The 15,485-nt window shown below is 43.0% G+C and overlaps 1 protein-coding gene across 8 annotated transcripts in view; it reads right to left on the bottom strand.

Moving 5' to 3' along the window:
* The window catches only part of ANKRD6 (ankyrin repeat domain 6), a 103,491-nt gene that overhangs the window by 26,875 nt on the left and 61,131 nt on the right, over positions 1–15,485 (bottom strand). For 5 of the 8 annotated variants that reach the window (XM_017824483.1, XM_017824465.1, XM_017824473.1 and 2 more), the window contains 2 exons: positions 10,381–10,637; positions 621–719 (listed from right to left, as the gene is read on the bottom strand). In XM_017824483.1, coding sequence (XP_017679972.1) covers positions 621–719; positions 10,381–10,500 — 219 coding nt within the window. In that variant the 5' untranslated portion in view covers positions 10,501–10,637. The other 3 variants (XM_017824445.1, XM_017824455.1, XM_017824502.1) reach the window with 1 other exon arrangement.

Below are 15,485 nucleotides of genomic sequence, written 5' to 3'. Positions count from 1 at the left end.
ACAGAAACCTGAGGAATTTCAGTAACTTACCTGTTTTACTGAATGAAAAAAAATTTGCTGAAAGTTTGTTTCATTGTGCTGGTGCTTCACCACACAACACTTTCACAGATGCGACCACCCCCACATCACGTGTGGCTGCCAACAGGACGATCTCCCTGCAGTGCTGCACAGTGCTCTGGGCAGCTGCTCAATACCTTAGATGCTGAGGGATGTGCCTACACAAAAAGCATCTCCCACTTCAGACCAACATCACAACTGGTTGTGGTCCCTACCTGACATCCTTCAGTGCATTCCCACAGAGCACAATGAGCTCCTAGTGCATTTCTACAAAAAGCAGCAGACGATGACTCTCACTGCTATTCACACCCACCTGGCACAGCCAGAGCTCTTATAAAGCTCTGCAGCTTGAGCAAGAGGACCAAATTATTCATTGAAAACCACCATATTTTACATTGTCTCCCATGCAGTTTTGCATATCCAAACTGGAGGTTACATCTCTGAATTAGAAAATAGACAGATTTTGCTTTCATTTAATCCTACTTCAAAGAAGTGAAGGTCCACTGTTACTTGCAAATCATCTTTGCCCCTCCACTGCAAGCAAGAAAGTTTTATCTACTTACATCATCCTGAATATCCAGGTCACAACCTGCCTTCAACAAAATCTGGACAACATGGAGATGACCCTTGTGGGCAGCAAGATGCAGGGGGGTCCGGCCATGCTATGAATGAGAAGAAAATAATAATACATTAGGGTGAATTTTTATGCATGGCAGTTAAATATAATTTTATCTGCTTTTCATCATTCTTCTGTTTGTACCTCACTCTCTGAAACCTGCAATAGCAGCAACTGACATATATTAGTGTGTCAAAGGCTTTATCTTAGTTTTGTGTATGCTGAATATTCCTCCTCCCCCTTCTGTAACATTTCAGTTTATCCCAATGACACTCTATAAAAGGGATATCATATTCACGTAAGGGTACTTCCTTAGAAATTCAGATCCAGGTCTGTGTCCATGCCTAAGCAGAATTCATGACCCTTTTGTTTCTGTCCCTCTGGAGCACAGAACTGTCAACCACTTTCAACTTCCCTCTGTACAGCAAAGTTGCAGTAGCAGGTTAATTCATGTATTGTAGCGGGCACCTTCTTTGTGACAGACACAAGAATTACTGAACTGTTGTGCATGACAGATGCTCCCATGAAAAGGAATGGAAGACTTGTAGTCACTCCAGTGACCTCATGTGTATGACGACCAACTTCATTTTGCTAAAGATCTGTCAGGTTATTTTTGGACAATACTTATTTTTAAACATTATCTTTCTTTCTCTCTCAAATCTCAAGGCATCAACACGAAAACTGAGCGAAACACCTCAAGGTCTGCTAAACAGCAACACTCTAAAACTGTTCACTGCAAATTATTTAATCACAAATAAGCAAACAGGATTCCAGCCATTGCTAAATTCACAAAGTATCTTCACAAAGAATGCTGCTTTCTCTACTAGGCTTTTTATGAGTCACATTATGCTTCACCTCTATCTATTATATATCTATTACTTCATTACTGGTGCTATTGTCTATTTTTCCATCCAATGATTCCACCCAAGAATTTACCCTGCAAAGGAAGATAAACAGCCCTACAATATTACCTACAGAAGGAGCAAATACTTCAAAAGCTATCTGACTACTAGTGCCCTGAAGTAAGCAGAAGGCAACTATCAGTTCTCTGAGGTTTTAAGCAACATCTTCAGTGAGAAAACTACTTCAAGTATATAATAAACCAAGTTCAAGACAGGATTGTTTTCATACAGTGAATCCCATACCCACATAGCTGGTAAAACCTTGGTAACTCAGCCTCTTCAGAGCAAAAAGAAAAAACAGAACGGCTGGGGACAAAATGTCTGTCTGATTACTGATCAGTTGTGTTGTGCTTCAAAAACATTGTGTTGATTAATTGCCCTACATTATTGATTTGAAGGGCCAGATCTAAGGGCAAAGTCCTCATCCACTCTGACACATGGGTTTCTCAAAACCCAAACATTGTCTCCCGTTAGTAGCAGCAGTTCATTCCCATGTGGGAAACTTCCATTCCTATTTTGCTGAAGGTGTGGCAAGAGTTCACTTTCAGCTGTCACCACTGCCCCTGGGCACCATCCACCCTGTTGCCTGGGAGCCTCTAGCTCGATCTGGTCACAGGTCCCTAAATGCCTGGCCCTACGTGGAAGGGCACTGAGCTGCACTGACCATGTTTCCTTCTCCATCAGCTTGGAGGAGAGCCAGGGCTATGTCACTGTTCCAGGTAACTCAATAGCAGAAGGCATAAAAGTCCCCAGGCAACCCAAGTGAAAAAAAAAAAAAGAGAGAGAAAACAAAAAGAACCCAAATTGACAAACAATTCTCGGCTATGAACAATATGTTTGGATTATGAATATGTGTGTCAGCACATTCAGATTTACAGGTTCTGACTTTTCTGCATTACTTAATGCCAATATGTAAATCACCTAATCCAGGCATCTATCTCATTTCCCAGCAGGTTTATTAATATATCGCGAAAACAATTTATAGCAATCTGTACATGGATCAGGAAAAATACCAAACCAACCCAACTTGAAGCCAGCTCATGTACATTAGAAGGAAAATAGTGTGAACAACATGAGTACATCCCAACAGGAAAACTTTCTGATAAGATAACCAGCTCTAACCACCAAAAAAATGCTGACATGCAGCCAAAGGCACTGTGTTAAAAGTAAACTATGAAAACAGAATAGGAGTTTGTATCAATACGAGGGGCATGTTTTCCTCAACCATCACGTGTTCCTAGGCAATTGTGAGACAGATTGTGCCTGCTGGCAGGGCACAAGTGCAGGAAAAGGCTGCAAAACCACAGAAGATCGAGATCACATGACCTTCACCTGCCCATTCAGTGCCTTAAGCCACATTAAAATAAAGCTGCCCTGAAGAATGGGCTTATCTGGAGGAGGCTGCCCTCACTCCAGGGAGCACTGCTGTCCTGTCCCTGGAACCTACCCAACAGGATATGGGCGCTGGAGGAGGAGAGGGCACTTGCTGGAAGAGGCCACTGCAGGGCCAGGGAGAGCTGCAAGCAAGGGCCTGGATGTTCCTGTCACTCATTGAAGAGAGGTTCATGTTAACTGTGCATTTCCCCTATCGTCATCCCCAAAGCATTCAAAAATACTATCCAGGTCTCTAAAACTCAGGTTGCTTTTTTTCTTTTTTTTTTTTTCTTTTTAAAATAAATTAATAAATAGGTTGAAAGACTAAAGGACCACTTTTATTCCAGAGGGTTTGTGTGTTTAAGATTCTCTATACAGAAACACAGGTTCAGAGGCATCTCACCTATTGGAGACCCCTACAGAGAGACCTTCAGTAACCAGAGCTTCTGCACACCTGCAGTCCTTGAGTTCTTCCCACTTTAAAGGGACACTATAAACAAAAACTGTGACTCTACCAAAGACAGGAGAGTGGGAAGAGAATCAATTCCAGCACATTACACTAATTAGAGATTCAGGCTTTTGAAAGAGCACCGATCATCTCAAGCTTAATCATAACCCTGCAAAACCTGGCAATGCCAGATTTTCTTTTTCTTCCCAGTAACATTCAAAATGAGAGCAGAGATGGGTGGTACAGATGGACAGTGTTCCAGTATGGGCAACACAAACACTGGAAAAACATTCCCACCCATTTCCCCACACAAACATACACACAGGTATGTATGTCCATATGCATGCACACACTAATCCAGAACAAACCGTGAGGAAGGGACAAGGAGTTTGGGTGCCCTTCACGCTGTGATGACAAACTTGGAGCACAGCAAGCTTTGGAGAGAAACACTGAATGAGTTTTTGCCACAGCAGCAACAGTCAGGGCTGCTCTTGCCTTCATGCCTGTAAGACAAACTAATAGCCCACAAAGTTCTTCTCTCACAGCAATGCACCCTACCCAAAATATATAGGTGGAAGGGAGATGAAGACAGACAGACAAAACTCCCTCTGTGTGTCTCCTCCATAAAGACATTTTGCACTCAATGCTGCAGCACCAAAGAGGGGGTGTATTGGGTCTGGCTGAGCTGGAGTTCATTTCTCATAGTAGCCCTCACAGCGCTGTGCTTTGCATTGGTAGCTAGAAGGGTGTTGATAACACACCAGTGTTTTGGCTACTGCTGAGCAAAGCATCAGCACTGTAACATTCCTTCCTCAGTCGAGGGCAAGATCCTGGGAGGGGACCAAAGTAGGTCAGCTGACCCACACTGACCAAAGGGATATTCCAGACCATGTGATGTCGGTTCAGATATAAGCTAAGGCAAGGAGCAGGAAGGCAGGCATTCATTCTCTCCAATGGCTGCCTGCTAAGGAAACATTACATGTGCTGAAGCCCTGCTTCTCAGGAGCGGCCAACCATCGCTGCTCATGGGAATTAGAGAATAAACTATGTTATCTTTCACTTCCCGTTTTGCACGCACAAGCTTCCACTTTGCTTTTGCTTTAAATAAACCACCTTATCCCAACCCATGAGCTGTTTTCTCCACCTTACTCTCTCCCCTGTCTGGCTGAGAAGGGGAGTGACAGAGCGGCTGGGTGGGCAGCTGGTGTCCAGCCAAGGTCAACCCACCACAGGGGGTTTATCTGAATACACGCAAGGGTCTAAGGGGGAAAGGAAACATGTACAAACATGAGTGTCTCCTAGATGCTCATTGCAAGGAGACAACACTAAATGGAGGGACTGCTCAACACGCAGACTACTGACTTAAAAGCTTGTGAGCATTGCCAAATATGAACTGTAATGGTTTGGGGGTTATTACAAATATAAATGAGAGACTGCTACAACTTGGGATTAATGAACCAATAAAGCAGTCACTCATATGTTAAAAAAAAAGCAATTTGGACTTCTATTCAAATGTAAACAATTGCTTCATCAGGCAACAAATCATACAAATGGTCCTGTGTCACGGACTTATTGACAAAATAAATGGGAGCTATTTGACTAAGGCTGCAACTTCCAACCACCATGACACGCTGCTATAGCTGTGGGGCATATTAGGCTGCAGCCGAGCACTGTAAACAGCCACGTGAGTTTCAGCAGTAAAATGCAAGGGTAGGTTTTTGTTTGTATTTAATCTGTATTCTAACTTTCAGACATTGTCAGGCACCTGTCCATACACACCATTTAAAAGCAGAACTTTCAGAAGAGTATGTTTGCCATTGTATGCACTCCACAACCAAAGCATACAGGGGGGCCTCAGTAGCCCAAGCTGCATGATCTTTCCCTATGTTTATGTATGTGTAGATACTTCATGAAAGTACATTCAGTTCTCCATCTCACCCTGCACTTGTGATGCACAAGGACTGTTATTCTGCACTCGTACAAGAAATGCCTATCCACATTTTACTGGAAAGCTTGAAAGCAAAATCCAAGTCTTGTCACATTGTTCACACTGATGATTTGTTAGACTGTTCTCCATGAATAACCTGCTTGCTCAAGTCAGCAGAAAGTTTCCCACTGACCTCAACAGGCATTCAGAACTCCCTAAATGTTCGCTAGTCCCTTTTCATTTATCTTTATTTATTGTTCAAAACAGACACAAATAGCTTTTCAAACTGAAGGAGCGCAAAAATGCGAAAGCACCAAAATACATTTTCTTTTTTGTTTCTGTCTTAACTTAAAACAGAAGAAAAAAAGAGATTGCTTTAAAGAACTCGACGTGCTCTGAAGTTGAGACTCAAAGTACCCCAGCATTACTAAAGTGTTGCCACATGGCATGTTCGTAACATGATTAGTTCAAAAGTTAAATCAAACAAACAGAATTACTGAATCAAAACAGAAGCACTACTTTTTGCATTTCCTTGGGGCTTTTTTTTCTGAATTATCATTCCTTCTCTGCAGAATTCAATTTTATAGCTATGATCTTAATGCTATGTTCTGCAGAAAAGCTATATTCTGCTTCTCTTTGAAAATACTCATAAAACCCATGACGCTACACAAATTACACTAAAAGTGCCTGTGCCACCTTTATGATTTCTTCTGTCGATCTTTTCTGTGTTTACCAGAGAAGCAGTGTGCTCCTCTGTGTGTGCTTGCTAACACACAGCTTTTTCAGGCCCTATTAACTCATGCTATTGAATGCTACACCCTGTGCTGCAACACCCCAGTGAAACCCAACACCCAGTAACACTTTGTTTTGGCGAGTTGGAGTGCAGAGGTTCATAGCTGGAAATTTGAGCTCCAGAAGTGCCTTGTTTCAGCCAGGCATCCTTGGGATGCACCAGAAGCAGATGCCTGGGAGGTGAAATCCCACTGCTCTCCATCCTCCAGGCAGCGTTCTGGGAACAAGCTTGAGAGAAGACCTGACCTGATTTGAGATGACACTACCATGGCTCCTCCTGGGCCATTCCTAGTGGTCCATAGCCCTCTCCCTAATCTACCTCAGAATGAAAAGAAAAATCAGGAAAAGGACAGCAGCATCCTGAGAGGACCGCAAGACATCAGCTCAGCAGAAGTTCCAATGCTTTTGTGTCAAAGTGCAGCTGTCAGTAATGTCACTGAAAGAGAGCTCTACTACAAAAGGACTGAAAGAAGGGACCAGCTTTCTTGATTGGAAGAAAAGACTGAATTATAGCAGGCTCAGTTCCTAGTTTTCCAGTTTTTGCAGCTTATTCACCAAAGTACTTGATAAGGGAACCTGCTTGTTGCATTAGCCAATATGTATGATCGATTGTTCAGGGGATTTTTTTGCCTTTTTCATAAAGAAAACAGCTATACATTTGAAGAACGTCAGATGAAAAGCCGTAAAAATGGAAATTATCTCTTTGTCATATGGGGCAGAGTGGCAACAGAGCACCTGACAGAGCAGGTGCCCTTAGAAAAGAGCAGAGCCATGAAGCCTCTGCTGAGCACCACACCTTCTCTTGGCCACAGCCCCACATCCCAGCACCAGGACAAGCACTCAGTGCATGTGCACTGCAGTGCCACCACCCCTCATCCACTGTGGCGAGGGTCAGTAGCAGCAGAGTGACCTAGTGCCCATCAGCTCTTCTTTACATATTTTAAAAGGCCCCAAATCTGGAACGAGCCCAAGTGTCCCTTGCTGGAGTCAGAGGAGGTGCACCTTTCCATATTGACTTCACCTGCACAGATGCCTTGCTAGTAATGCTGGCAAAATGAAACAAGTGCATTCCCGAGGAAACACTAAAGTGAGCACCTGGACACACAACTGGATTCTCCAGTTGTTTCTTTCATATTCTTCTTTGTCTGAAATCATCTACTTAGAGGTGACAAAAATGAAATACTATTTTACAGCTGAATTGTTGTTTTCTGAAACAACAATTAACTATATCATATGACCTTCCATATACAACAAAAATAGAACTGGACAAGCCAGCTATCTGGCATTTACTAGCACTTGATTTGTTACAGAAAATATCCTTCATTTACCTTAAGTTATGCTCAATTAATCCATTTTGAATAAAGAACTCTCTAGCATTTAGCTCTAGATCCTAGTCACTTCAAGCTGTGGCTCTGCACAGTGTTATTCATAAGAATTGGTCTGTGCTTACAGATGCATATCTGAAATACATTTAAAGCCTACAGTGATATGGGAACTTTTTCTCTCCCTCCAAAGAGCTTTGTCTCCTCATGTCTTCCTCCAATAAAACTCACAGAATCCAGCAGGAATTTTGGTTGACCAGTACCAGATCCAGGGTTTTTTTAATGCAAATCCCTATAATTTAAAATTAATTTGACAGAACAAACTGAAAACTGAATAAAAGCAGAAGACATACAGGTAAAAGAGAACTAAGGCATGCACATGAATAAATTTATTTCTATGCTCCACTGTGCAATGAGTTTTATCTTGGAGGAGGAGACAGCTCTAAATTTCAGTTCATCTGAAAGCTTCGTCTATATCAGTGTGCTACAACAAGCCTGCCATCTAATTTCCATTCTAAAATTAACAACTCCTATCCCAAAAGTAGTTCTTATTTTGCACTTGTTTCTGCTTATTGAAAGACTGCACAAGAACATGTTGCTGTGATGGCTAAAAAATCCCTTTAAATTTCCAGTTTAAATATACTTGAGACTAATTTATACATCCTTGCTCTTGCGACAACCTTGTCCTTAACTTTACACATCTCTTTCTCCTTCCAGCCTTTGTGTGCCATCAGATTAGCAAGCCAAGCTCTTCCCAGGGTATGTTTATACAGCCTTTCATAAGCAAATATGCATATGCTCTCTCTATACAGCTGGCTGAATGAGACCCAGATGCAAACTGGACGCTGTGTAGACCTGGACGGGACACTACGGAGCCTGAACTGATAGGCTTTGATGAGGGCAGCAGCTTGGTCTCACACCTCTTGGTTCACATTGCACTCACCTCTATCTGGCTCACAGCATGGGAGGAATAAGTGTGTGTGCACCTCCAAAATACCCCATGCATGTAGCCTTGGCTGCTTCTCTGACAGTGTTTCCACTCCTCTGTGCACTCCTCCACAGTCTCGCTGATCTGACTTCATCTCTTCTGAGCAGGGCTTGTCACCAGGTTACCCAAGTACCTCATCTGTACTGTCTGGTGGTGTGCTGGGATGCACCCAGAATGGCAAGAGGGACAGCTTTCGTCATGTTCCCTCCCTGAACGCCATGGGGATAATCTACAACTTTTAGGAAAGAATAGCTACAATTCTGCAGTACCAGATCAGCTACAGGAATGGCCTCAGAGTTCACAGCTGTCCAACAGAAACATGAACTCTTTGCACCTGAGTGCAGTTCTGCTGCCAAATAAGCTCTGCTTTGATTTTCCATACAAGGGTTGAACAACAAAGCAAGCAAGCCACTCTGTGTCATACAGGAAAGAAAAACTTATCAACTCTAGCAAATCTGCATTATATCAAATTAAGCTGATTTTGTGTTTCAAAGTCAGATCTACACGATGTGTTTGTTACTGTAATTAACAGAAGGCATTGATAGTAGCGCAATAATCAACCTTAAAAATGAGAAACTGTCAATTTTGCATTTGAATTGTAGATTATGGCAACTAGTTCCATAAAGTAGTTAAATCAGTGGCACAATTATTCTGGAAACCAAGGGATATCACATTTTATGTTCAAACAGTATGGAAACTAAATTTCAAATTACATTAATGCAAAGTACAGTATCCTTTCTAACATTTGTGTATTTTCAGGTAGGTTCCTCCCTCAGTAGTCTTCAAAGCTCATGATCTTAAAAAAATCAAACAAAAGAAAACATGCAACCACAAAACCCTGAGCTACCAGTCAGGCATCTGTAAGTCAGTATTTCCTGGTCTATTACTGACTACCCTTAATAGCTGTATATCAGCTACAGAGCTGCTTGGACTACAGAGCCAAACAGGCATCTTTATGGGACTATTCATGATTATTACATCTGTACTTTGTATCTAGCAACAAGAGGCCACTTATTTTGGCAAACAAAACTCACAAACACAGGTTGTCCTTGGATCACTCCAGCTTTCAAAATAAATATTATCTACAATTCAAACACTGCAAAGGGACTGAAAACAACTGTCACTTACAGATAAGTAATCTGTCTTTTCCTCTTTTTATCAAGTGTACTCACATTTGCTTTCTATCTGTAAATATTAGCTCCCATACATATATAAGGTTCAAAACCAATATGGAAACACAAAAAAAATAGATACAATGGAGAACAACAGTTCATCAAAACAGGTTTTTTGCTGATCAAACCTTCTCTGCAACAGCCAGATCTACCTAATTTTTTATATGCTAGTATTATTTATAACATGTTGAGAGTTAGGAATAGGTGAATAACATTTTGAACTCTCTTAATATCTAAGCAGAAATCCTTTGATGCTGGCCTTATCTCAAAGGTATGGGGAACACAGTTTGCAACCCCCAAGTCTGGAACTAAGGGACTACACAGAACGAATCAATGAGAATGTTGGGTATAAGTGAGACTGCTTTACCAAGAGACTTCAGCGAAAAGAAACACTCTCTGCGTACCTTACCCTACCACAGAGGTGGCTTTTCCCCATCCCCTCACCCAGAGAGATGGGTGCTCTGAACTGCCTTCCCCTGACAGTGATGAATCGCTCCATTCATCAGATCACACAGTGCTCAAAAGTCAATGCACGCTTTGAAAAATGTCGCTGCCCGTCCATCAACACACTGTGTTTCCTGCGTCCGCTGGGGAGTGTATAAAAACAAGACATGCACTATACTGCAAATTTACGTGAGCTATTAAGTATAAACTTTAAGGAAATCTGAACACTAACCTCAGTCACATTCAGATTGGTAAAGCTACGAAGGCATTTTCACAGACAATGGTCTAGGAGTTACATTAGTTCCCAGGGCTTTCGCAAAGCGTTTTTCTCTTGTTACCTTGGTAACCGCTACCTTGGCACCCCTGTTGATAAGCTGCACCACATTCTCCACTTGGCCTTTGTAGGCGGCTACAAGCAGGCGTTCTGAAAGCACGGCGACCACATCCTGCTGGCTCATGAATTAGGAGAGAAAGGTTTTCAGGTTTCTTCAGTCCAAAAACAAAGGCTTGGGATCAGTTCAAGCAGCATGCAAACAGGCGAGGAAGGACTCCAGCTCCCTGGACAGTGACGTTATTGCTATGCCATCCTCTGGACCTACGGATCAGAAAACAACACTGCTGTCAGCAAGCTTTCAGAAACAGAAGTGCTGCAGCAACTCCTCCCTGAGTGTTTGTCTTTGCACTGGTTTGGGAGGGGGGTCACAAAAACCCCTTGGAACCTACTGAACACATTGCACTTCTGTTACAATGCAGAGGGGTGTAGACAGTAGCACATTTTGAATGTGCCCTCATTTCCCTTGGTTGGGACAAAAATCCTTAAACTTTCTGAAAGCTTAACTGTCTTTTGGCCTAAACTGCATTTGTGTGGCCCCCTTTCATCCTCTCCTTCCCCCCAGGTTTCCCAGACTTTAATTAGTCAAGGATGGGTTAACTACTGTTGGCCAAGGGAACAAGAATAGGTTATAGTTACTGGTTGCTGATATAAATACACAAACCTCTGTCCTAGAAGGACAGAGTGCAGTCAGCAATTAAAGGCAGCTGACTGTTCCCTCACAAGTATAAAATGCTTCATAGCCTCCCCTGAACCATCCCAAGGACACCCTAGGGAGGGATCACAACCTGCAACTGGAAAACAATCATCTTTGCTGTCAGTGAGAAACTATGTTCCCCCCACAGTGCTGACATCATGCCCCACTGACCACAGAAACAATTCAGATTTAGAACTCATCATGCAAACAGTATGTTCTTCTGCCTGGGCTACACTGACCCATCCAATGAACCATCAGACCTGAAAAGAGATTTCTGATATAATTCCAGAAAATATATCCACAGAACACTTTGACACATAGGATCCAGAGCCTGCCCATCTGAGGAAGATATCAGCTTTATTTGTGCTTTTCCCACTTTGGTATTTAATTGTTTCAGTACAGGAAAAACACACTCAAAATAACCAGTGTGTATACAGATGATTTGTCTTTCTCTCTCTCTTGAAATATCACTGTACTGCTCCTTAATAGCTACTAGCACGATACACTCCACATAGTCTAAGAGTAATAGGTGCAGGACTAGATGATCTTGGAGATTGATAGTGGAATACAATGTCTTTCACCCTTATGTTATCCCTTTGAATCCATCCCCAAACAGGAATAACTAAAAGCTATTACTGCTTAATGGCTTTGCTCCCCCCTAAACTGATTTGTTTTTCTCAGTTTAGCTGATAGTACAAGGCCCTGCCCATCATAATCCCACCACTCAGAGTACTGACATTTTTGCTAACAGCTTCAGCAGGGATATCCTCACCAGAACAGCAGAAAGATTTTATTTCCAGCCTCACACCAGGAAGACACTCCCAGCAATAAGGAGAAAATGCATGGCTGGTTGTGGCACATGAACTCCCCGTCTCCTAAATACTGGGGACAAGACCCTTCAATGAACATGGCTCCAATGTTACAAGCGTGTATTCACCAGTACACCTCTGCAACAAGATGATGCTGTAGACCTGTTTAACTGAATGCTTAATAGGGTATTGTGAAACTGGTTTCTCTGAGATTAACAGCAAGTTATGTAAAAGCCAGGAAATAACTCCACATAACTGACTCTTGATTTCTAAGTATAAGTATTAGGCAATACTATTTCCAGGCAGAAGATTCAGGTTAGTTTTTCCTCACCTTTCTCTTGCTTTCTAAGTGCAAACATGTTTGAAGCAACATGGAAATAGCTACACATTTCTTCAGAGAAACCAGACAAAAACCTTCTGGGCCTCAAAGGCAGTGTAACATGGGACAACACAGGAACAGTGCTGTGCTATGTCACTGGACTGGTCTTACCCACACTCTCAACGTGATAGACACAGTTCGGACACCCTGGGAACATGGAAAATATGGAAGACAGAAGAAAAATCCCTTGTGTGCTTCACTAGGACTGTACACGTCATACCCTGCTCCTCTGGCACACTGCTGTGCACTGTATAGTACAAACCATGTAAAAAAGCCAAGAAATACAGATGGTCTACACTTAATAATTTGATCTGTGAAAAACAACACAAGTTTCAATCTCACCTCCTTAAGTATTTAATTTCCAGCAACTTGTGCTACCGAAGCAAGATGAACACTCACCCTTCCTCTATGTCCCTCACCACATGATCCTGGCCCCCCTGCTTCCAGCATATCCCTGACCCTCCCATCACATCCAAAGTTGCACCTCCATAACCCAGGAGCACACCCCACTCCTCCTCTCCATGACTGGCACACAGTGCAGGGCACGCCTTCCAACAAGGATCTTTCTCCATGAGTTTTTAAGGCAGTGGGATGGTGTGTTTCTGTGCCAGCCCCTGCTTGTGCAGTGGTGGTTTCCAAGTGAACTGTACCATCGATTGTTTGTCCCCAACCTTACCCATAAGCTGGATGACTACACTTTGGATGGAGTCATGCACAATACAATGACAGCTCTGTGCATCTTAAAAACACCTGTGGTCAGATTCTGCTTGGTTTTCTTACCCTTTAAATTTAAAAAAAAAAAAAAAAGAAAAGCAGTAACATCATTGTCACTGAGAGATTTCCATATTCACTGCAAAAATGTCAATGGAAACATTTTCCTGACACACTGACATTTCTGAGCAAATCTGCAGAACCGTGGATGTTCATCACATCTTAGCCACACCACTAGAAACACACACTAATACCTGAACTGACACACAACAGTGGACAGTTAGGGCTGCCAGGGAAAAGCCTGGATAACAGGTACATACCTATGCAAAGTAAATGCTGGAAATTGTACTCCCTAGTTTGACTGTGCTCCCTTTCTCTCACTGTCTCACATTCCCCCCTGGAGTCACGAGCATCCTCAGCCTACCGTGCCCTGCCATGCTGGAATGATGAACTGTGACAGCATTGCTGTTATCACGTAGTTTATCTTCTTGCCTTCTCCACCACTTGCATCATACATAAAAGCATAGCAAGGTGTTGACTCAGGTATCAGCCTTTTACAGATATCTCCCACTTTGTCCAAGTTTCCAGCAGTTGTCAGTTCCCGTTCCCAGAGGGCAGTCACTGCACAAGCCTGGCTCCTGCTCCCACAACCGGTCTCATTCCCTACGACATCTGCTTTACATCTCCTCTGCTGGGATTATTTGCAATTCAGAACAGTGCATCTGATTAGGATAGGAAGCCCAGACAACTGAAAGACCAACTTTCCTTTTCTCCTGAGCTGGTAAGAAAAGATGGGTGACCAGTGCGAATGGGAACAACCTTTTTATTCCTCTCTCAAGGGACCCTTCCCTGGCACAGTGGCTACACTGGCAGTGGCATTGCTCCCCACCAGCTTTAACTCTCTACATGCCTCAGACACACAGTGTCTTTCCTTGAAAACGTCTGCAGCAGGAAGAAGGTACCAGATGCCCAAGGACTACAGTTAGAAGCCCGACTGCTCCTTTCACACCCAGACGGTGCAAAATTAACCTGACAACATGATTACAGGCACTGCATCACATCCCTGCTGCCAGCACCTGCTGCCCAGAATTAAATCCCTCATTATCACCCCCCAGATCCAGAAGCTCAGGGGAGGCACAAAGCATGGGAACATTCAAACCTTCTGCCTTCAAAACAACAACAAAAATTATTTTAAAAATATTTAATGCATTTTTAAATAAGAAACAGCCATCTCTATGCTTCTTTGTTTAAGATCAAATTACTTACCTGGGGCAGGCTGGGAAAGCAATACCTACTTCCCTGAGCCTCTCCAGGGAAACTGGCCAGATGTGATGCCCACAGGTTCAGTTGCTCCACTGCAGGGCAATCCCTTCCAAGGATAACCTGCTCACCCCTGAGGATTATGAGTTCACCCCATCAGTGGAGTGTGGAAAAGGACAGGTTGACTGTGGATTAGTATTCCTGATCGGCAGCAGTGAGACACTGTCCCCCGGCGCTGAGGTCCAGCTGCATCCCCACGGATTATGCCCTTGGCTCAGTGAGTCACACTGCCCTACAGATGCTCTAGGAGATGTTTGTCTGGGATGGCACAGCACGGTGCGAGTGGGCAGCTGGCTGCTTGGTGGCAGGGTTTTAAAGCTCGCAGCTCCCTCTTCTCCCATGCAACTGGCAGAGAGGGCAAAAAACACTCTACGCACCTTCCCCTCCCCAGCTCCCTCCCCTCCAAACTGCTGCCAGGCTGCTTCAGTGGCTGTATCACCTACACGTCAGTAACAAAAAAAGCACAGGAATAATGATTTTCGAAAGTCAAAGGACAGTCCAGGACACATCACACATCACAGATACTGAAAGGCTAGGCGATAGACTCTCCTAAATTCATGGAAACAGTTAAAAACTCCAGCTTCCTTTCTGAGGGAAGAGAAAAAAGCCAAAATTATGAAAGATTTAAGAGCTATGAGCTAATCAATTTTATGAAGTCCCCTGCGCTAAATGGAAAAGATGCAATGCCAGAGCACAGGTCACTCTCAGTACAATCACTATGTTAAATTACTATTTGAATAAAAGAATGCTTACATAGCTAACAAAAAGTTTCTGTGTGTACCAAGGTACAAGACGAAAGAGGAAAAAAGAAGAAAAAGGGATTGCAGTTTTCCACAAAGGACCCCAAATTCTCTTTTCTAGTTTATCACCAGAAATTGCACAGAATAGATTCACAGAATCATAAAATAATAGAATATCCTGAGTTGGAAGGGATCCACAAGGATCATTGAGTCCAACTCCTGGCCCTTCAAAGGACAGTCGCAAAAATCACACAACGTATCTCAGAATATTATACAAATGCTTCTTGAATTCTGGCAGGCTTGGTGCTGTGACCACTTCCCTGGGGAGCCTGTAGTCCAAGAAAAACTCCCACCACTTGCTAGCTTCATTTTATGCAACATAAACAATAGAATAAAATAAATTCTTTTAGAATAGCCCAGTATGAAGATATGGAGACAGACCATTTTGTTATGGGA

This window comes from Lepidothrix coronata, unplaced genomic scaffold, assembly GCF_001604755.1.
Source record: "Lepidothrix coronata isolate B3197 unplaced genomic scaffold, Lepidothrix_coronata-1.0 Scaffold4, whole genome shotgun sequence".
NCBI lineage: Eukaryota > Metazoa > Chordata > Aves > Passeriformes > Pipridae > Lepidothrix > Lepidothrix coronata.
The sequence above is the reverse complement of the archived record's forward strand: the minus strand, read 5'-3'. Positions and strand labels throughout refer to the sequence as shown.